The 18,462-nt window shown below is 27.9% G+C and overlaps 1 protein-coding gene and 1 long non-coding RNA gene across 7 annotated transcripts in view; one reads left to right on the forward strand and one right to left on the reverse strand.

Moving 5' to 3' along the window:
- Window positions 1-18,462, forward strand: part of LOC129959014 (dual specificity calcium/calmodulin-dependent 3',5'-cyclic nucleotide phosphodiesterase 1-like) — a 601,405-nt gene that overhangs the window by 285,547 nt on the left and 297,396 nt on the right. Inside the window, exon 2 of one of the 6 annotated variants that reach the window (XM_056071782.1) lies at window positions 14,567-14,647. The exons of the other annotated variants lie outside the window; for them this stretch is intronic. Within the exon in view, the coding sequence (XP_055927757.1) occupies window positions 14,567-14,647 (81 nt within the window). The remainder of the gene's footprint in view (window positions 1-14,566; window positions 14,648-18,462) is intronic. 6 annotated transcript variants of the gene reach the window in all.
- Window positions 1-18,462, reverse strand: part of LOC129959016 (uncharacterized) — a 180,754-nt gene that overhangs the window by 105,735 nt on the left and 56,557 nt on the right. The gene's annotated exons all lie outside the window — the stretch shown is intronic.

Raw genomic sequence — 18,462 nt, forward strand, 5'->3', positions numbered from 1 at the left:
CTAGGGATATCATTGTAATGCCTTTAATTTTTCAGGGAGAAAATTTCTTGTTTTTATGCAAACAGCAAACTGCTTATTGCATCAAGAAATATTTTTTTTTTAGAATTTAAAAAATTACTTTTTTTAAGTAAATACCTTAATAAAGGAAGTATTAGCAGGTTAGATAATTCAAATTATTGGAAAAAATTTGCATATATTGTGTACGTGTCATTCTGAATGATAGAAAAATTAAACAAATGAAATAAATATTTGAGCCGACAACCAATATTTTAATTTTCTCTAGTGAACACACATATATAAGCCAGTCTCCTATGGGAAAACCTCCGAAGAAGACAACATTAATTGTTTATAGGAGTTAAGGTAGACTTCTATTTTAAGAGTTGACTTGCTTCAAAGTCGTTTTGTGAAAGAAGATCCCACATTTCGCTTTCATCATTAAACTTTAATTCATGGATTACAGCAGAATAAGAAACAAAATATATTTCCGAATTAGCAATACTTGTTATCACCAATATTTCTAATTTCGGCACAAACAGTTTGAAGTTTTAATAATAATTATTTATAATGAAATAAGGGAAAGCCAGAATTTAAATATCATTCATATTCGCTTGTTAAAAATACATACAATTGAAATTCCTCCTTCTTATGGCCATTGGATTTTTAAACTTATAGTACCTTAAATAGAAATATTTTGGTTTTAGCCACCTTGTACTATTACTAATAATAGCTAGAGCCCCATATTTCTTTATACTTTCCACCCATGCATTGAAATTCCTTTCAAATGTATGGGCTCAAAGCTTTCATTAAAGGGTGAAAACTCTGAAGAGGAATAATTTGCCATGATTAACTGATATATTTACAACAAAAAAAAATCTGAAAAGGTAAATTTAATTCTTCAGTACAGTGTTTTTATTCCAAACTCGTGAGTCAACGTATTAGGGCGCAATTAGCCAAAACATCGAGCTTAGCTGAAATAGAAAAAATCAGCAATCTAAATTAGTCTTTCGACTTAGTCCTAGGAAGTTCATTTACGCGTTCTGCCTTCAGGAAATGCCCGGCAACCGACATCGGACGGCCCTTAGGGAACCTACATCTGCACTGAACGGAAGCCTAGATTCTTTCTAAATTCCCTAAGTTTCTTCTTTTTGACCTTTTAACTCATTAATTGGTCTCATCAGTACAGTGGTGAAAATGTTGTCGGAAAAGAAGTACAGCGGCAAGTTCAAGAGTTGATGTTGACTTATGCTGAGTAAACATTGAAAGGAATTCGATATGTCCGAGTTAGCAGTTTATTTCGGATTAGAGTTGCTAATTGCAAAACCTGAATATCTGATAGAATTTGAAAGTTGAAACAGAACTTTTATAAAAATGAAATTTGTGGAGGAATTGATATTGGATTCAAAAATTACTATCGGGAAGTGCATGGAATTTAAATTACCGAAGGGAAAAGTTTACCATGTATAACAACAACAAATGTAAAGCACTTCAGATAATGAAATGCTTTAATTAATGACAAACTTTATCAATACACTTTTAAAACAAATTTTATGCATCTTTTAATATATAGCAACGTTTAACAGTTTTATAAACAAAGCTTCATCAAGTCATTGGAAATTTTTTCCATTTGGCAAAATTTACCATTTAGGCTCCTATAAATAAATTAATTCGTAGATTTGATTTACCGTTAAATTTCTTTCTTTTTATTTTTTCTGGAAATCTTTCGGTAAATTCTTTTTCTGAAAATTCTGTTCAGTAAAAAGTGGAATGGAAGTTAATTTTATTTAACTTCCATTCCAGTCAAAATATTCCATTTGAAAAAAATATTCTTAAATTTCTTACTTGCTCTCAATCTGTTGAACTAAATGTCATTTGTACAATACATAATGTATTATCAAAAAGAAAGATGTTTTTTAATGTTCAAAATATCTCCTGGGATTCAGAGTTAAGTGAAATTAATAACTATAGAATACTTGTTATAGTTAACTAGGATGGTTATAATTCATTGAAATGACTATTAGTACATTGTTTCATATTATGTGATTTGCCGAGCAAGAAATGACTTTTATTTTTTATGTATTTGCTATATTAAATAATGGTGTTGAACTATAAAACATGCACTTTAAGGTGCCTGTATCGAGAAAGCTTTAAGTATCGAAAATTTATATTTAATATTCAAATATCTTCTTAGTCCAAATCCGAAAAGAGTCATGAAAAATCTTCAATTCATTATTTAAACTTGCTAGATGCAGCCTCTATGCTTAGAATCCCCAAAAAATTGTGCTACACCCAATGCATTTCCTCTTTAAAAGAGATTCATAAAATAATTCTATAAATTCTAGAAGGGAAATAAATCATGTTTTAAGTGAAGCCATGTCGAAATTCTATCTATTGCACTCTGTTTATGGAAATTTTCAATCTCATTTTTGGTTTTACATCGCTTTATTTTTTAAAATATAATTCCGCGTTGGGTAAGGAACATTCTAATAAAACCGTTTTTATTTATTTTTATAAAAAAATGGATTCTGGTCTTTCTAGGAATCAATATCCAGCCCAGGATCACAACAAATATTTTCAATATGCGAAAAATTCAATCAAATGCAATGAGATATTCCTCTCAAACGACAAGTCTTGCAAGACAAACTACATATTCAATCAAACGAATTCTATATTTCCCCCCATTGGTGAATGGTAGAGAAGTTTGTTCCTGCTGTTATATTAGTTCGAATCGCTTATCTCGAAGTTTTTGTCAGCTACCGTTTTCCAAAATATATTGGTTTAAATAGCCTTATTTTTCGCATTTCAATTGCAGGTAGCAAGAAATTCAATATTATTTTCGTAACTTAACCGCTCTCTCAAGAATAGGGAGAGAAGTCTATAGGAAAAATTTTTTTTTTCTCATACTTTGCCTATTTCTCAAGAAATAGAAGTATTCCTTCATAGTAATACGATATTTTACAATAGTGAAAATACTATAAAATTACTAAGCCAATGCCTTTGGGTTTCTGGAATTTCAACAGAAATCTCCGATAACGTCATGCATTTGTATTATCTCGTTTAATCATCTACGAGATCTTTGTTAGAATCATCTAGATTATTTTAAATAGACTTTACGAAATTTTTTTATTATGAAAATACTCATCTATTAATATATTTTTTAGAAAATTGTATTTCAGCATAACAGGAAATTAAAATAGTATTTCGGTTCACAAAGAATCTTTACCGACAAAATTTCAACTCGATTTTATATTAGAATGAATCGGAGTTTTTATTTTGAAAAGATAAGCGACTGTGGTTCATATTTTTCTTCCTAAATAAAATAAATACAGTAATATAATACGATAATTTTTCTTTCTTAATATGTTCCAGGGGATGGGGTATTACGAAAACGTGAATGGGAAGTGGCTTCTCTTTGGGTTGGAAAAAGTTCTGTGTTACTGGGATAACAGAAAATAACTCTTTAGGGAATTATTTGTACAAACACAACGGGAATATATTATCTGCCCGAATTCCTATCTGCAGTGTCCCATAATTAAGTTTATCTGAACATTCAGTGCCAGGATAGATATTATGCATAATATTTATTACTTCTGAAATAAAAATTATTTACCCGTTATAAAAATATTTTGATATTTCTTGGGTGAAATCCGTGTAGCGAAACATTCTTTGAAATTTTTTCAGGTATGTTAAGTAGAAATAGGTTTACAAATCGGAATTTTTTTAACATTTTACAGTGTGTGTGTGTTTTATTTTTCATAAAAATTATTCAAATTTATATATGCGAGCAAAATAATGTATAAAAAAGAATGAAAAAATGCAGTATTATACATGACTTTCCAATAAAATTTAATAAAACTATTTGTTAAATTAAAATTCCTTCCGATAAAAAGTCATAATATAGGGTGTTCATTAATTATTGTCGGGGTTTCCGTACCTCATAACTTTCGAATAAAAAATATTACGCAAAAACCGATTACGTATTCGTAAATTACAACTCAAAGAATTTTATTTATGATATTAAAGTGTAAAGCTTGCACAATTTGCACTTTGTAGGCATTCAGCTGAAGGCGATTATGTATTCGTAAATTCGCTGAACAAATTTTGACTTTTGATAATCGTGCGGGTTCTCCGAGCCCCATATTCTACAGTTATGTTTATTCAATTTTTCTGACACATGAAAAATGGATTCGTCACTGAAGAACCATTTCCGAAGGCAATTTTCATCATCCTCAATTCGAGTCAAAATTTGTTCAGCGAATTTACGAATACATAATCGCCTTCAGCTGAATGCCTACAAAGTGCAAATTGTGCAAGCTTTACACTTTAATATCATTAATAAAATTCTTTGAGTTGTAATTTACGAATACGTAATCGGTTTTTGCGTAATATTTTTTATTCGAAAGTTATGAGGTACGGAAACCCCAACAACAATTAATGAACACCCTATATAATATAATCGGATTCCCTTATATAAAGAGAAGAATGTAGATGATAAAGATTTTTACCCTTCAATGTACGAGGTTTGATTTTCAAGCTTTTCTAAGGAATGAATATTGTCTTGTTTCTTCAATCTTATACATGAAGGGGTCAGTTTTTCTATTTCTCCATTAATTTTCAGAATAGTTTGAAATTATATTTCTGACAAGGAAATTTGAAGATCTTGGCCTTAATATATCCTTAATTTGATGTCTATGTCTAGGACCTTATCATTATCTTTCGATAAATGCAAAATGTGATTCTTATGTATTAAATATTAAACTAAACCAAAATTGAATTACTTTCATATTTTAATAGTATTACTCAAAATGAAAATATTTGAAAGACTAGTTTATCTTTTACATCCATTTTGGGAAAAAAACTTCATTTTTCATTTAATTTTTTATTACAATTTTCCAAAATGTAAAATTAAATTTTTCCAAAATCTTCCAATCTTGAAACTTTGCATTATTCGATTAACCCTATTTTCAAATCAGATATCAATAATGGTGAAATCAATGTTTTATTTTTCAAATTTCTTGCAAATTTGCCATTATCCGACCAAGGTTCAAAATCATTAGGGCTCTTTCTGTATTGCTTCGAAACAGAATATTGATGCAATTAAACCACACTAATATAAATGTGAATAGTTAAAAAAACTGTAGAATTATCTTTTTTTTTCGAGAGTAACTTTTAGCCGTTTTCCTTAGCTTTTCTGTAGGACATCAATCATTCGTTTTCTCAATATAGGATGAAAACACTTTCCTATATCTTTAATTAGATTTACGCAGGCTCACAATCGATCTTTCCTTTTCTACCTTTTCCGTGACTTATGTTCCTAATACAGATATATTCTTAGACGAATGCCATTTTATCAATATTGGACAAGCTTCCACCACATTAAACCAGACACCGAAATTGATTGAGAAAATCCTGAGCATCCAAGCGCTAATTGTAAATGTTAGAAATGGGAGATTAATAGCATGTTTGAAGGCAGAAATGATTGCAGGTTTTCCCACCCTTGCTACTAGGATTAAACATGCTTCCTACTGCTCATTTCAAAATGATTTGCACTTTCAATTCTTCCTGAAAATGAATTATTAATGAATTAAGAGTTCAAAATTTAAGCGGGATGTAACATGTTGAAGGTTTCTTTCCCTCATTTTTCCTACAAGTTTTGCTCGCAGAAATATCTTCTTTTTGGAAAGCTGTTTACTATAAATTGCATTATAATTAATAAAATCCACTTCTTCATAACTATTTATCATATCTACGTATTTTAAATAGTTATGAAGTTAACTACATAGTACTAAAATCTATGATATAGCTGATGATTATTTTATTAATAAAAATTAAATATTTCATTGTCACAGAAACTACACTAATGCATTCTTTAGACTTCAGTATCTGCGACAATAGTTGAAATACATATGAGATAGCAAATTCTTAGAATAAAAATAGTTAAGGCTATCGCATGTCTTAATAGCTATTACGGAAGCTTAGTGTAAAAGTCATGTACGAGAAAATCAAATAAATATATTAAAATTGAACGGAGTTTCGAAATGTATATAATATTTCTAAAAATATCTAAGTCTTTAATGTCAAAATCATTTCATCATAAAATATCTTAATAAGTAAACCCTTCTTATCTTTAACATCATTATATTTAATTTTAATGATGAATCTATTACATCAAACGATTTTTAAATTATGAAATTTCTTGAAAAATAGCTATATGTACCAAGCGAATTTTAAAAATCACCAAAGGCTAATTTTTAATGAGCTATTACTAATTTTTAAAGAATAATACAAAATTTAATTAAACATTGTTATTTGCAACACCAAGTTAAATAAATTAAACGATGTAAAATATATACAAGTCTTTTCTTTTTATTAAGAATGGCAATATTTAATGGAAGATAATTAACGGGAGAAACTATTTAATTAATTTTCCCGGAACCTCCTTTAAAACCTTTCTTATGCTTTATAATATTTGTGAGTTAAATTTAGAGATCTGTTGACTAGTTTGGATTCACACAGCTTCGTAACTATTTATGAGTTATACTATTATTAACAAGGATTATAAATATTTGAATAGAGGAGAAATTGCCATCTTTTAAAGTCAGTTTGCTAATTGCAGTAAAAACACAAACGCTACATAACAAAGCGCCCTTTTGACCTTTTGTCTCTCTACCAAAGAATATGAACAGCTGCTTTTAACAGTAAATTATCTTTTTTATAAAAATATGTATGTTTAGAAGAAACAATTTGTAAATTAATTTGCTATAAAAGTAATTTGGGTTGTGTTTATTCCACGGTAATTTGGATTTTTTCATTGTGTTTGAAAATACTATTAAAAAGCTTTGATCGGGAAAAAATATTGCTTTTTATTATAAATTTGTGTTTTTAATTACAATATTCTATTACATTCTGCGATTATTTTACGTATTTCACAAAAATGTGTATTTATTCATATTACGAATTTAACGACATTTCATTCCCGCGATCCTAAATCTCATATGTTTTACCTCGATTTCAATGTAGCAAAAAAGGAACTTACTCCTTTAAATACAAATATCGAAAAAGAAAAATACATTATATATTTGAAAATTAGCGAAGCCTGCTATGCGTGGGTAAAAATACATTTTAATAAGCCATTGTTTAACAAGCAGAATCGTCTATTTTAATTTTTAAAGTGTTGCAAGAAAAAGCAAAATTGTTCGCAACAAATCACGAATGTTTCACATCAGAAGTTAATACGCTGTCTCATTTTCTTATCAAATATGAAAAAAAGCAGACAATTTTGTTATTGTTAGCGAAAAATTCAGTTTTTTAAATTTATTCATAAAAGTTTGAAAGTTGAAGTAGGTGGCTTTGCTTGTTAAGAGAAGAAATAGATTTTCGAAACACGCTATTATTAGTGCATTAAAATAACACGAAACACACAATAAAAAATAAAATATACACAATAAATAAAATTTTCATTATTGCGTATTTTTTAATTTGTTATTCAATAAATTCTGCCATATTATAGTAATTTTGAAATTCTCGGATATACTGCCAGGTAACTTATTCCATTGGAAGTTTGTTTAAACTCGCTATTAAATTATCAAAGCAATAAAATTGTCTATTATCATTGCCAAAACAAAAGCATACAAAATTTGAAACGTCTAGCGTTTTAGCAAGTCAGTGAAAACAGTTAAAAAATTCCATCTTCAAAGCAAGAAACGAATCAAGTTAAATAAAAGTATATAAAAAGCAAAGATTACTTTGCACGTGAAATACGACAAAAATAATAGGCAATGGTTTTGTAAAAGAGAAGTCAAAAGACACAAGTAAAATCTTAAAAGCAATAAATAAAAAACTTGCCAGTGAAATCAAATTTTATTTTGTCTCCAAAGCATTTTGCTTTCGTTGAATATTTTTTATAACGACACTTTTTATTCTCTTCATAAGAAAAGTTGAATTACGGTTACAACGGGAGTACAAATAAAAATCAACATGAGTCTCTGGAGCTTGTAAACATTTGAAATGTAAATACTAAAAGCATTGATATGATTAACTTATTCAAAATTCATGTAAAATTGTTTTTATCTAAATTTATATGATATTCCATTTGCCTGAAACGGATTTTGCATTTCTTTTAATCTGACAGTCTTCACAAAGCATGATTTTTCTGTTAGAGCAAATAAAATGTAATACTAGCACATGGATAGCAAATTGATAGTCCACTAGAGTTAGATTTTTATTAAATCATTTCTCTACCTTTCTCACAAGATACAGGTGTCATAGAGAAATAAAGGTATGTTTTCTTCAATTCGCATTGATAAAATCTTTTTCTCTATGAAGCAAATTATTTTTTGCTTTGTGTATATTTTTATATCTTCTAATCTACTGGAAATCTTTTTATCATACGACTTCGTAAAACGTTATTTGCACTTTAAGACAAAGTGAAATATGACTTTCTTCGATAAAGATAGTAAAGATCTGAATTTGCTGTAGAATAAACATTTTTTTATTATTTTTGAACATTTTTGGCATATATATCTTATTTATATAACATTATTATTGTAAACATCAAGGCGATATCATAGAAATTTTTATAAAAATTATTTAGCTTTATAAAATAATGTAACTTGATTAGATAGATAAAAATTATTGTAATAAATTAAACAAGATACTTTGCAGACAGGCGAAAATTTTCATTTTTCCATTTACCAAGTATTTTCAGCAAATGTAAAAAATATTGAAAAATCATTATTATTTATAGTATATTAACTACCTAATGCTTCATATTTTATTCTGACTTTAATTGTAGCTATTATTGATTTCTGGAATACATTTTATGATCTTTCTTCGAGATTTACAGCTTAATGAATACAAAAAAAGTTCGGTAGGATTTCTTTAATCTTTTGATGCCTTTTGAAGAAAGTGTAGAATCTGAGTACGATAAAAGAAAGAATTTCATAGCGGATAATTGAAGTCGTGGAATCCAAGATGCATTGTTAAGTTTTTCCTTGCTGGCAATGTGATGCTATTCCAGAAGTATTTTTCCTTTGTGAAAAAATCCAATTCAATTGTGAGCTACAAAGCTATCAGGATTCCATTGTCTCAGCTGAAGTAATTCGTCATCTGATCATACTGACATCAGCTTTATTTAACAGCCCTGATCTTTCAGTTTATGTGTATTATTTATTACATGAGTAGTTGGAAAGGACGCAAGAAATTAACGTTTAGAGCTTTAAATAGAGCGAAACGATTTATTTATTACTGTTATAAAATACCCGGTTTCGAAGCATATTTTAAAATCACATTGTTCTGCATTTTAATATTTGAAACCATAACTGATACTTATATAAGTATCCCTTCTTGATCCTTTACTTAAATAAGATTCCTATGAATAATATGACAACTTTTAATTCCAACTATGGCAGAGGAAATGTTGGAAAAAAGGTTATTAGTTCTATTTTAATTTATCAAGAGATTTTGTTTACAATCGTGATTTTTATTCCTAAATTTAAAATCTTATAGTAATTCTTTTTATAAAGGTAATATGACCAATTGAAGCAACTTGGATATTTTCCTATTCTTTCTTAATAAATCCATATCATAAGAATTTTATTTGAACTAAGCAAAAAAACAATAGGTAAACACGACTTCGATATTTATATACAGAAAATTTATTTCTAAGCGAAATAATTCAAATAGAAATGAAAATCATTCCGAAAAATATAACTCTCCTAAATGCTGTGAAAAATTCAAACGATGAAAAAATTTTAAATCAACTCCATAAACAACAACGAGAAAGAACAAAATAAATATTAAAAAAAGCATACAGATACTAGAGTCACTAATGGTCTTACATCTCTGCAATTAGATTTCTAAAATCTCTTGCAATTCGTGTAGGAATCATAAACGTTTTGCAAATATACTTGACAAATTATGAAAGAGCACTAAAAATCCCTCTCTAATTATGGACGAGCATTAAAAATCCTATCAAATTTAATAAAATGTTACATTTTTTCAATTCAATAAATACGCGAAAAAAGGGCGAACTTAAAAGACAGAGTTAAGAATAACCTTTCTGTAATCCAAGCAAACACATATTTCTTCACCCACCAGAAATGTTGTGAGTCTAATATAGCTCGGCAAGCTACAGAGAAATCTTTTTATCTTTCTTTTAAAGACAATAAAGCACTTTTTTTTTATTTCTCTAAAAGCTTAAACAAACGCTAAAACCGCTAAGTGGCTGTATTATCCCGTTACCTTTTCGGCTTTTTACTTTTCACGATACATTTATCTAAGCATTTTTTCTTGATCATCAACGACACATTTATCTAAGCATTTATTCTTGAGCTTGGACACCTCTTGTTGAAATATATATTTTTTCTTTATGAAAATGTTTTCAGTGCAATTTTTTTCTTTCAAATTTAAAGCAATGTAACCAAAACCAATCAACTGGCTCCTTTATATTCCATTGTATAGACTTTGAGTTTAATATATTAACAGAACAAAAATATACACTCAGAAATAACGAATTGCAAAATAGAAGTTTTAAAAACCATATTTTAGAGACAGAATAAGACTGTCCCTTAGTGTATATATATATTTTTTTATTTTTACCTCTTCTTATAAAATTTAAATTAAGAAGAGCAATTCGTAAGCATTTTCAATTCTTTTCTTTTGGTTATTTAAAAACCTAATATCATCTAATGCATTTGACGGATGTTTAAAGTTATATATTAGTAAAGTTAACTCTCAAGTTTATGCAAAATTTAAGCATTGCTATGTACTTAAAAAATTTTCATAATATTTAATAAATTAATTTTGCAATGTATTTTTAAAAGTTTTTTATATTAATAAGTACAATTTGGTATTAAATTTGTATTTATATGCAGTTTGTAATACAATTTAAAAATAATCCTACTCTCATGAATAATGTTCTCATAATTCTCTCTGTTAGTTAATGCCAAAAGTTTGATTCTCTTTTGTCTAAATTAGAATTTCACAACTTAATTGGAAAATTAAATACATTTTCGAATTATCTCCAGAAAAAAAGAGTGACACTCAAAATCAGAAGATGAATTTGAAAATATTTTAATTTCTAAAAGTAACATAAAATATTTAATAGAAAACTGTGGTTTTAAATAACGTTTTGCAGTTTTTGATGACTCAAAATATGATGCATTTCTTAATTTAACATTATTTAGCAAATAAGATTTTCTATGATTAAATTCAAAATTGCCGCCCATCTTTTTCTAATAAAACAGAATGTTTCCATTTAGAAACGTTAATAATTTAATTCTTTGGAGTTTCTATCGTTATTTTTTGCTATTTCAGAAATATTTAAACCTACAAGAAATGCATTAATTTTATGAAAATTTTTTTTTGCATTATTTAAATTTTTGCTACACTCAAAGCCAGTATTATTTCCAGTTTGAAATTGATTTGATTCGGTTTTTGTGAAGGTAATAAAGAAAATAACCAATTACAAATTCTATTCTATATTTATTCTGTAAATATTATATTCCAATTTTCTTTGTATTATATATTGAAATAAACATACCATAGTTATATGCATTGAAAGAGATGTTTATAGATGAAAAATTTAATAATATTGTATAATGAAAATCCCCCTCTAAACTTGCAAAACCTCAAATTGGGTGATGAAATGAATAAAGCATTCTAATCAAATCTAAGAAATTAAGCGAAACTAAAATAACTGCTAGCGTAATTTACAAATAGAAGTAAAACAAAAATGTTATAAAATAATGTAATATTAGACTAATTATTTAATAATACAGAACCAAACGACTGGAAAAGAGAAATTATATTTGAAAATGTCAATAAGAATATTACTAAAAATATAGAAAATATATAAATCAAAAAGTTACTGAAAAATAATAATTAAACTCCATATATCTATGATTCTTTCTTAAAATATAGAATATAAACTGAATACCATCTACACAAAAAGTTAAACAATAAATATATATGTGTTCACACTATAAACTGATATTTTTTTTAGTTTTTATTTTATGAATAAGTGTTCTAAACTGAACACTAAATACCTAAAAGCCGAATGACATGCAAATTTACTATGTGGTTCCATTAGGTGAATTTTTAACGCGAAAGGGTTATTCATATTTATTTGAAGCAGCATTTCGCCTAAGCAAATCTCCGGCATAATTTTTAAAAAAAAGACAAATGCAGCATTTTATGACAAGGAAGAAACATGAACGCATATTGTAGTCCATAATTTTTCAAAATGAAATATATGTTTGAGAAAAGCTGAACATTTTAAAGTACCTTACCGTGATAATTCTATACTCCTCAAAAAGGAACTTGCACTTGAAATTTAATAAATAAGGCACACAAAACATTATTCTTGCTATAGCCAAAAGAAAGTCTGGGATGCTTTGTATCTCAAGAAGCCTACATGATTATCTTTTCCCCCTTGAGATGATCTCAAGATATGAATAAAGAGAGGCCACACACTGAGTGAAGATGCTTATAGATTATCTTCATTGAAATTCTTGTTATCTTAAATTCAAAGGGAAGTCATCTGCCCTTTAAACGGAATCCCTTTTTACTCAGTAGGCCACTTAAATATTTTATGCGAACGAAATATATAGTCATACTTTTCTTGATGAGTCGTTTCATACATTTTGTTTAAAATCAGTTTAAAACAAAGCAAATTTGTCAAAACAATTGCATAGTTTTGGCAAATAGATTATCAATATTCTTATACTTGCTTAAGCTGAACTCCTTAAACGAAATAATAATTAGAAGCACAATATTAGAATCGTGTATTCACAGTAACAAAAACAGCTAAAATACGTTTTAAATATTTGATCTTTTTTTGTATATGTATAAAAGATTTAATATTTTAATAATTATCCATCCAATAATTAAAAAAATAGTTGCATTTTACTCTAAAAATAATTTTTTTAATAGTATTGTTATTGTCTACAAAATATTTAAAATCAAAATTATAATTAAAATTAATTTAAGGCAATTATCTTTCGCCTCCGGAGGGAATATATTAACATCTTGCATGAATTTACAATGAAAACTCAATATAATAACGAATTTTCGCGATTTAAGCCTCTTTATATTAATGCCTTTTTTCTTCTCTTGATATCCATTTGAAATGTTTGTATTTGATTCTTACTTGCTATATATTTTTATTCACTTTTATTTAACTTATTTGTAAAGATGGGATTTTGTAATCGATTTTTCACTTGCTTCTTGGTGTTTTAAGGCTATGAAGTCTTGTACTTAGTTCTAGTACTTGTTGTAAGTTCTAAACGATAGTTCATTGCTTTAATAATCTCGGATCTTAATTATTAGTTAATCACTAAATTAAATTTTGATTTTGGACGAGTGGCGCCGCTTAGAAATGAGTTAAAAAATAATTAATATCAAAATTAAATTTAGAAAATAAATAAAGTTTTGGAATTCTACTTTTTACTGCTTTAATAAAATGTGTGCTTATAAACTATTTTAATTAAATTTATTTTAGCTTAAATTAATGCTTTTGCAAATAAAATTGACATTTTTAATACTTTTTTCCAAATTTTGTGGTAAATTAACAAATGAGTCGAAAAGTGCAAAATACAAAAGTACAAATGAGTGGAACTTAATGAATTTGTAATTAATAAAAATTAAAATTATTACACTTTTATTTTGTAAATTATAAATATTCCGTTTTTAATAAATATTTTTTTTGTAATAAACCAAAAAAAAAAACTGCTAACCAATAAATCTTATATTCCATAAAGAATAGCACGATGTATGTCGTTTTTTGCAATCAAGAATTTCTGATTTGAGACGAGTAGAATAAAATCCAATTTTTAAGCGTGGCGTAGCAGAAAAAATCCCAAATCCTTGTAAAATGAAGCAATCTAACACTTTTATTTTAAAATATAAAATAATGAATATTAATTTTGGGGTGCAAAAATATTTAGAGAAAATGATTGTAAAGTTGATTACAGAATTGTAATAATTTTCCGGTTCTATGAATCGCCTTTTTGCAAGCAAAATGAAAAATATCGTATAATAAAAATAGAAAATGTTTCAATACAGAAATCTTGAAACGTCTCACAGTTTCAAGAGCTCCGTTTATGGAAATTTGTTTCTTATTTATTTTATTTCTTGTCTATTTCGTATATAATAAGAGAAAAATGGCTGTTATCTCAGCCTTTTTTAATAGAAAATGCAGCGTAAAAATCACTTGAAATAAAATGCGAAACTAAACTATCTTCGAGAAAAAGAAGAAAAAAAGATTTTCAATTGTCGATGAATTTAAACTACAATTGAAATATGAAAATATAAAAAGAAAATGAAACGCAGTACCGAAACGTATTAAAAGAAACTTGATTGAACCAGTGAAGCGTCAAATCAGATTTCCAGAGCCTTTGGAAAAAAAGAAGATAAAAACTATAACAGTATCGTAGCGCAATAGGAAAGAGAAATACTTATTTTCTGAAGATTTTATATATGATGTATTTCAATTGCTTATAACAGCAAAGAAATAAAATGTTCCATTAATGGTTGAATGCATTTTAATTTTATTTTTTTCTCCTAACAGGTAAGAAATTTTTAGCTCTGAAGAAGGAAGTACATTCGAAATTCTTCAGGCCCTTATATACACAACAGAATGACTTCCATAGTAAGTTTTCTTCAAATATATTATGTAATTGTAATAACAAACAGTAGTAGAATCAGTAGAAGCTCTAAATATGCTTTGTTAACTTTGCCTATTAATATAAATCTTTTATTCAATGCAAGAGCATTAAAGATATTTTTAACTGATGTGCATATGTGACGTATATGCAGGGTGTCCCAAAAAGGGAATCGAGTGTTTATTTTCCAAAATATTGCACCTATTCATATACAGTTGGACCTCAATTTAGCTAATTTCTGGGAACCGAAAGGTGTATTCTTTAAATCAGGAGTCATTCGTAGTATTAAAGTCCAAAATAATATTAAAAAAATGAAAAAATTCTGCATTTATTTTAACGAATATCCCTATAAGAACTTACACAAAATTATCCATCCTTAGAAATTTTACACTTTGTATTCAGCAGCTAAAAATACAGCAAAAAATTAAACACATTTTAATTCAAAATTCAAAAACATGTATTGAATAACGTTTGACATTTACTTGATTTCTGGGTAGAAAAAATTCTGTTTTAACTTAAGAGTGAGAAGAAAATATAGCGCCATTTGATTCTGCTACATTAGGTATATTTTTACCTTGCAAATCACCTAAAGCATAAAAAAGTTAGTTTTAATAGGATTTTCATTATCGATTTCTGAATCAGAATCGTTATTCATTGCTTCCAATAAATCGATATTTTCATAAAGTTCAGTTGCACAGATAGATCCACAGTCCATCATCGCATGTGACGTAATTGTTAAGTCTATCCCAGAAGATACTTTTTCCAAACGACTTCTGAAAGATCAAATGGAAAGATGATTTCATCATTTTCACAATTTTCCACTTGTGGGTCTGGAAATCACATTTTCTGGAAGTATTTTTCAGTTATATTTTTAGTAATTTGGTCCCAAGAATGTTTCGCAAAACGAAGGGCGTCCAAAATATTGACTTTGAATCGTTCCTTCGCATTTTTGCCCAATGATGTTATTATTTTTCTCATAAGAAACATTTTGTGATTGTTTTTACAAGGTAAAGTGGCTGAAGCATATTTGCGCAATTTGTAGGTAAAACATTATTTTGATGTTTTTTAAATTGCAAATTGGAGGATGTGTGGGACGTTGATGGATAAACAAAAGAATATCTCTCTTTGTATCTTCATAAGCTTATCTAAAGAAGCCAAAAAATCTACAGATGAGGAAGAAACCATCCAGTTTTTTTGTTTGTTTGTTGCGTATTTTGTTAGTAATGTCTTCCTGTTTTTAAAACATCGCAGCTTTGACTGCCCTTCCAATAACAAATGACTTCAATTCCCTTAAATGAATTCAATTACTTCATCAGTTCCATCATCATTAACCGCAAGGAAGGAAAGCGTAATCCTCATTTTGCTCTTTTTCGCTCCAAACTATTTTTCAATTCGATAAAAATGCTTTATCGAGTTGTAAATCGAAACAATTCTGCTTCATCTGCATTTGAAATGTTGAATACCTTTCAATCCCGCTGAGCAACTGTTCGTTCCAGCATTTTACTTCATTTTCTTTTACATCCACTTTTTTTCTGAGCACTTTCTTTTGAACAACGTCGTATCTTTTCTTTAAATGATCGATCCAAGCATTTGAACAGAAAAGTCTTCCAAATTATTCGTTTCGGCAAATTAAAGGGATTTTTCTTTGATCAGAAGCTTAGTAATAGCTATTTTCTTAGCATGAAATATGTTGAGTCATTCCACTAAGTCATATTCAAGAACACAAAGAGAAGTGACTTTCGATGGCTTTATTTTCGATTATCTTTACCATATTCTGCAGATGCTTTTTCAATTTCTGCACATTGTTTAACAATTTTAGCTAATGCCGAAGTAGATATTTCAAAGCATTTTGCTAAAGCGTTTTGTTACCCAACGTTCTTGTCAAATTCTGGTAAAATTTTAAGATTTTATTTCAAAGAAAGGCATTTTCGTTTTGAACAGTCTTCCATGCTTCACAATGTTTCAAAAATCAAATGTTCTGCAAAATCAATCTTTCAGTGCACTTCATTTCTCTGAGTTGTGGAGTGAGAAATGATAAGAAAGGAAATCCCTATCCGATCAACATGAAATTCGCATAATATACTCATCTGCAAGGAATTGCTCATCTATTCCTGACCAGACGGATTCTATAGTCATTTGAAAAGCAATCTAACATTTTTCTAACCCAAACTAAAAGAAATTCTTTCAACTGTTGAAATAATTCGTTAATTCGGGGTAAATTATTCATTAATTAGGGGATTTTGTTTTCATTTTAATCGGGGAAGGAGGAAAGTTCGTTAAATCACGACATTGGTTAAACAGGGGCTCGTTCATTCGATGACCAACTGTAGTTATGAAGTTTCCTTAAATAAAATGAGAAGTTGTATGAAAACACTTTTCCGTCTGTAATGATGATTAAAAAAGTTTCAAAAAATTCTTTTATGGGTCCTCCATAGTTAAACGCATCAGTTAGTAAAATGTTTCTCTTACATTCATTCATGTTCACACAAATTTTAAAGCTTTGATTTACAAAAATTGAGTATTAGCAGTACATTTATTCACTTGGACCACTTTTTCGTTCCTCAGACTGGTATCTGAATGAGTACATTCATTGTACATTTTAGGACTATTGTACATATCATAATAAGTTATTAAAATGGAGAAATTAGAAAACAATAATGCATTTATTGACTTATTGAAACTTAAAAAACTGCCAAATAAAACATCAATTGCATTGTTTGCAAAACTTGTTCAAAATGAACATTTTCGATACATAAACAAAATTACATTCTTCTGACAATAATTGCATACATGTGCAATTCCTTTACATTTACATTCAGAATAAAGCATTAACATTTCAAAACATTCTCTTTATGGGATGCGTCTTTTTTAGGGAAAGTTTAATATCAGATACATTATTTTTATCAAAGAATTTTTTCCTAGTTTGGAATTGTGCTACTTCTCTGAAGTACTTTATACGTTCGATTTCTCAAATTTTCCGTCCCTTCTTTATTAAGCAGAATTTGCAACTATCGATCACTCAAAGTGAACAGCAGTATGTGCGATTAACAAATTTCTTTCGACTCACGATGATTGATTGATGTTCTACTAGACAAATATTTGGGTTTGATACTTTTCTGTATTCAGTAAGTTTGCATTTCTCAAATAACCGTTTCTGTTTAAATTTTTGATAAGTCCCTCTGAATTTAGAATTAACCTTATCTCTGCAAATTTTGTAGATATAAGCATGAAACTTTGCATAAGTAAAAAAACACTTTTTTACTAATTGACGCTTTTACACAATAGAGGCCTTCTAAAAATTTAATTTTTTTAACTTATTAACTGTCATGAAAATCAAATTGTTTTAATACAATTGCTCACATTTAAAAATGCTTTGTGATTGAAAGTATATGTCTATGTGCAATATTTAGGTAAATAACCTCTTATTCTACTTTTTTGGGGCAACCTATGTAGGGTGCAGCAGTAATCAATCAATTGTTTTCCTCTCACTTTATCATATATTTACAAACTCTGTCATATTTACTTTTAACTTATCATTTTAAGAAATAGAATCAGATTCACAATTTGGATTGCCTACCGTTGACCAATTTGCTACGAATTTTGATTCAAATATGCATTTTTGGTCATAAAATTACATATCAAATTGCATCCATCTAAATTGTTGAGTTTCTATTTTATAGTTTTGTATATGGGAGCATAGACGGGCATACTTCCTGTAGACGGAATTTGTCTAATATTTGATAGAAAGTATTATTTTGATATAAAGACAACATGTCAATATTTTTTCTCAATTCGTTATGAG

The sequence above is a fragment of the Argiope bruennichi genome, chromosome X1 (assembly GCF_947563725.1).
Source record: "Argiope bruennichi chromosome X1, qqArgBrue1.1, whole genome shotgun sequence".
In the NCBI taxonomy this organism is placed as follows: domain Eukaryota; kingdom Metazoa; phylum Arthropoda; class Arachnida; order Araneae; family Araneidae; genus Argiope; species Argiope bruennichi.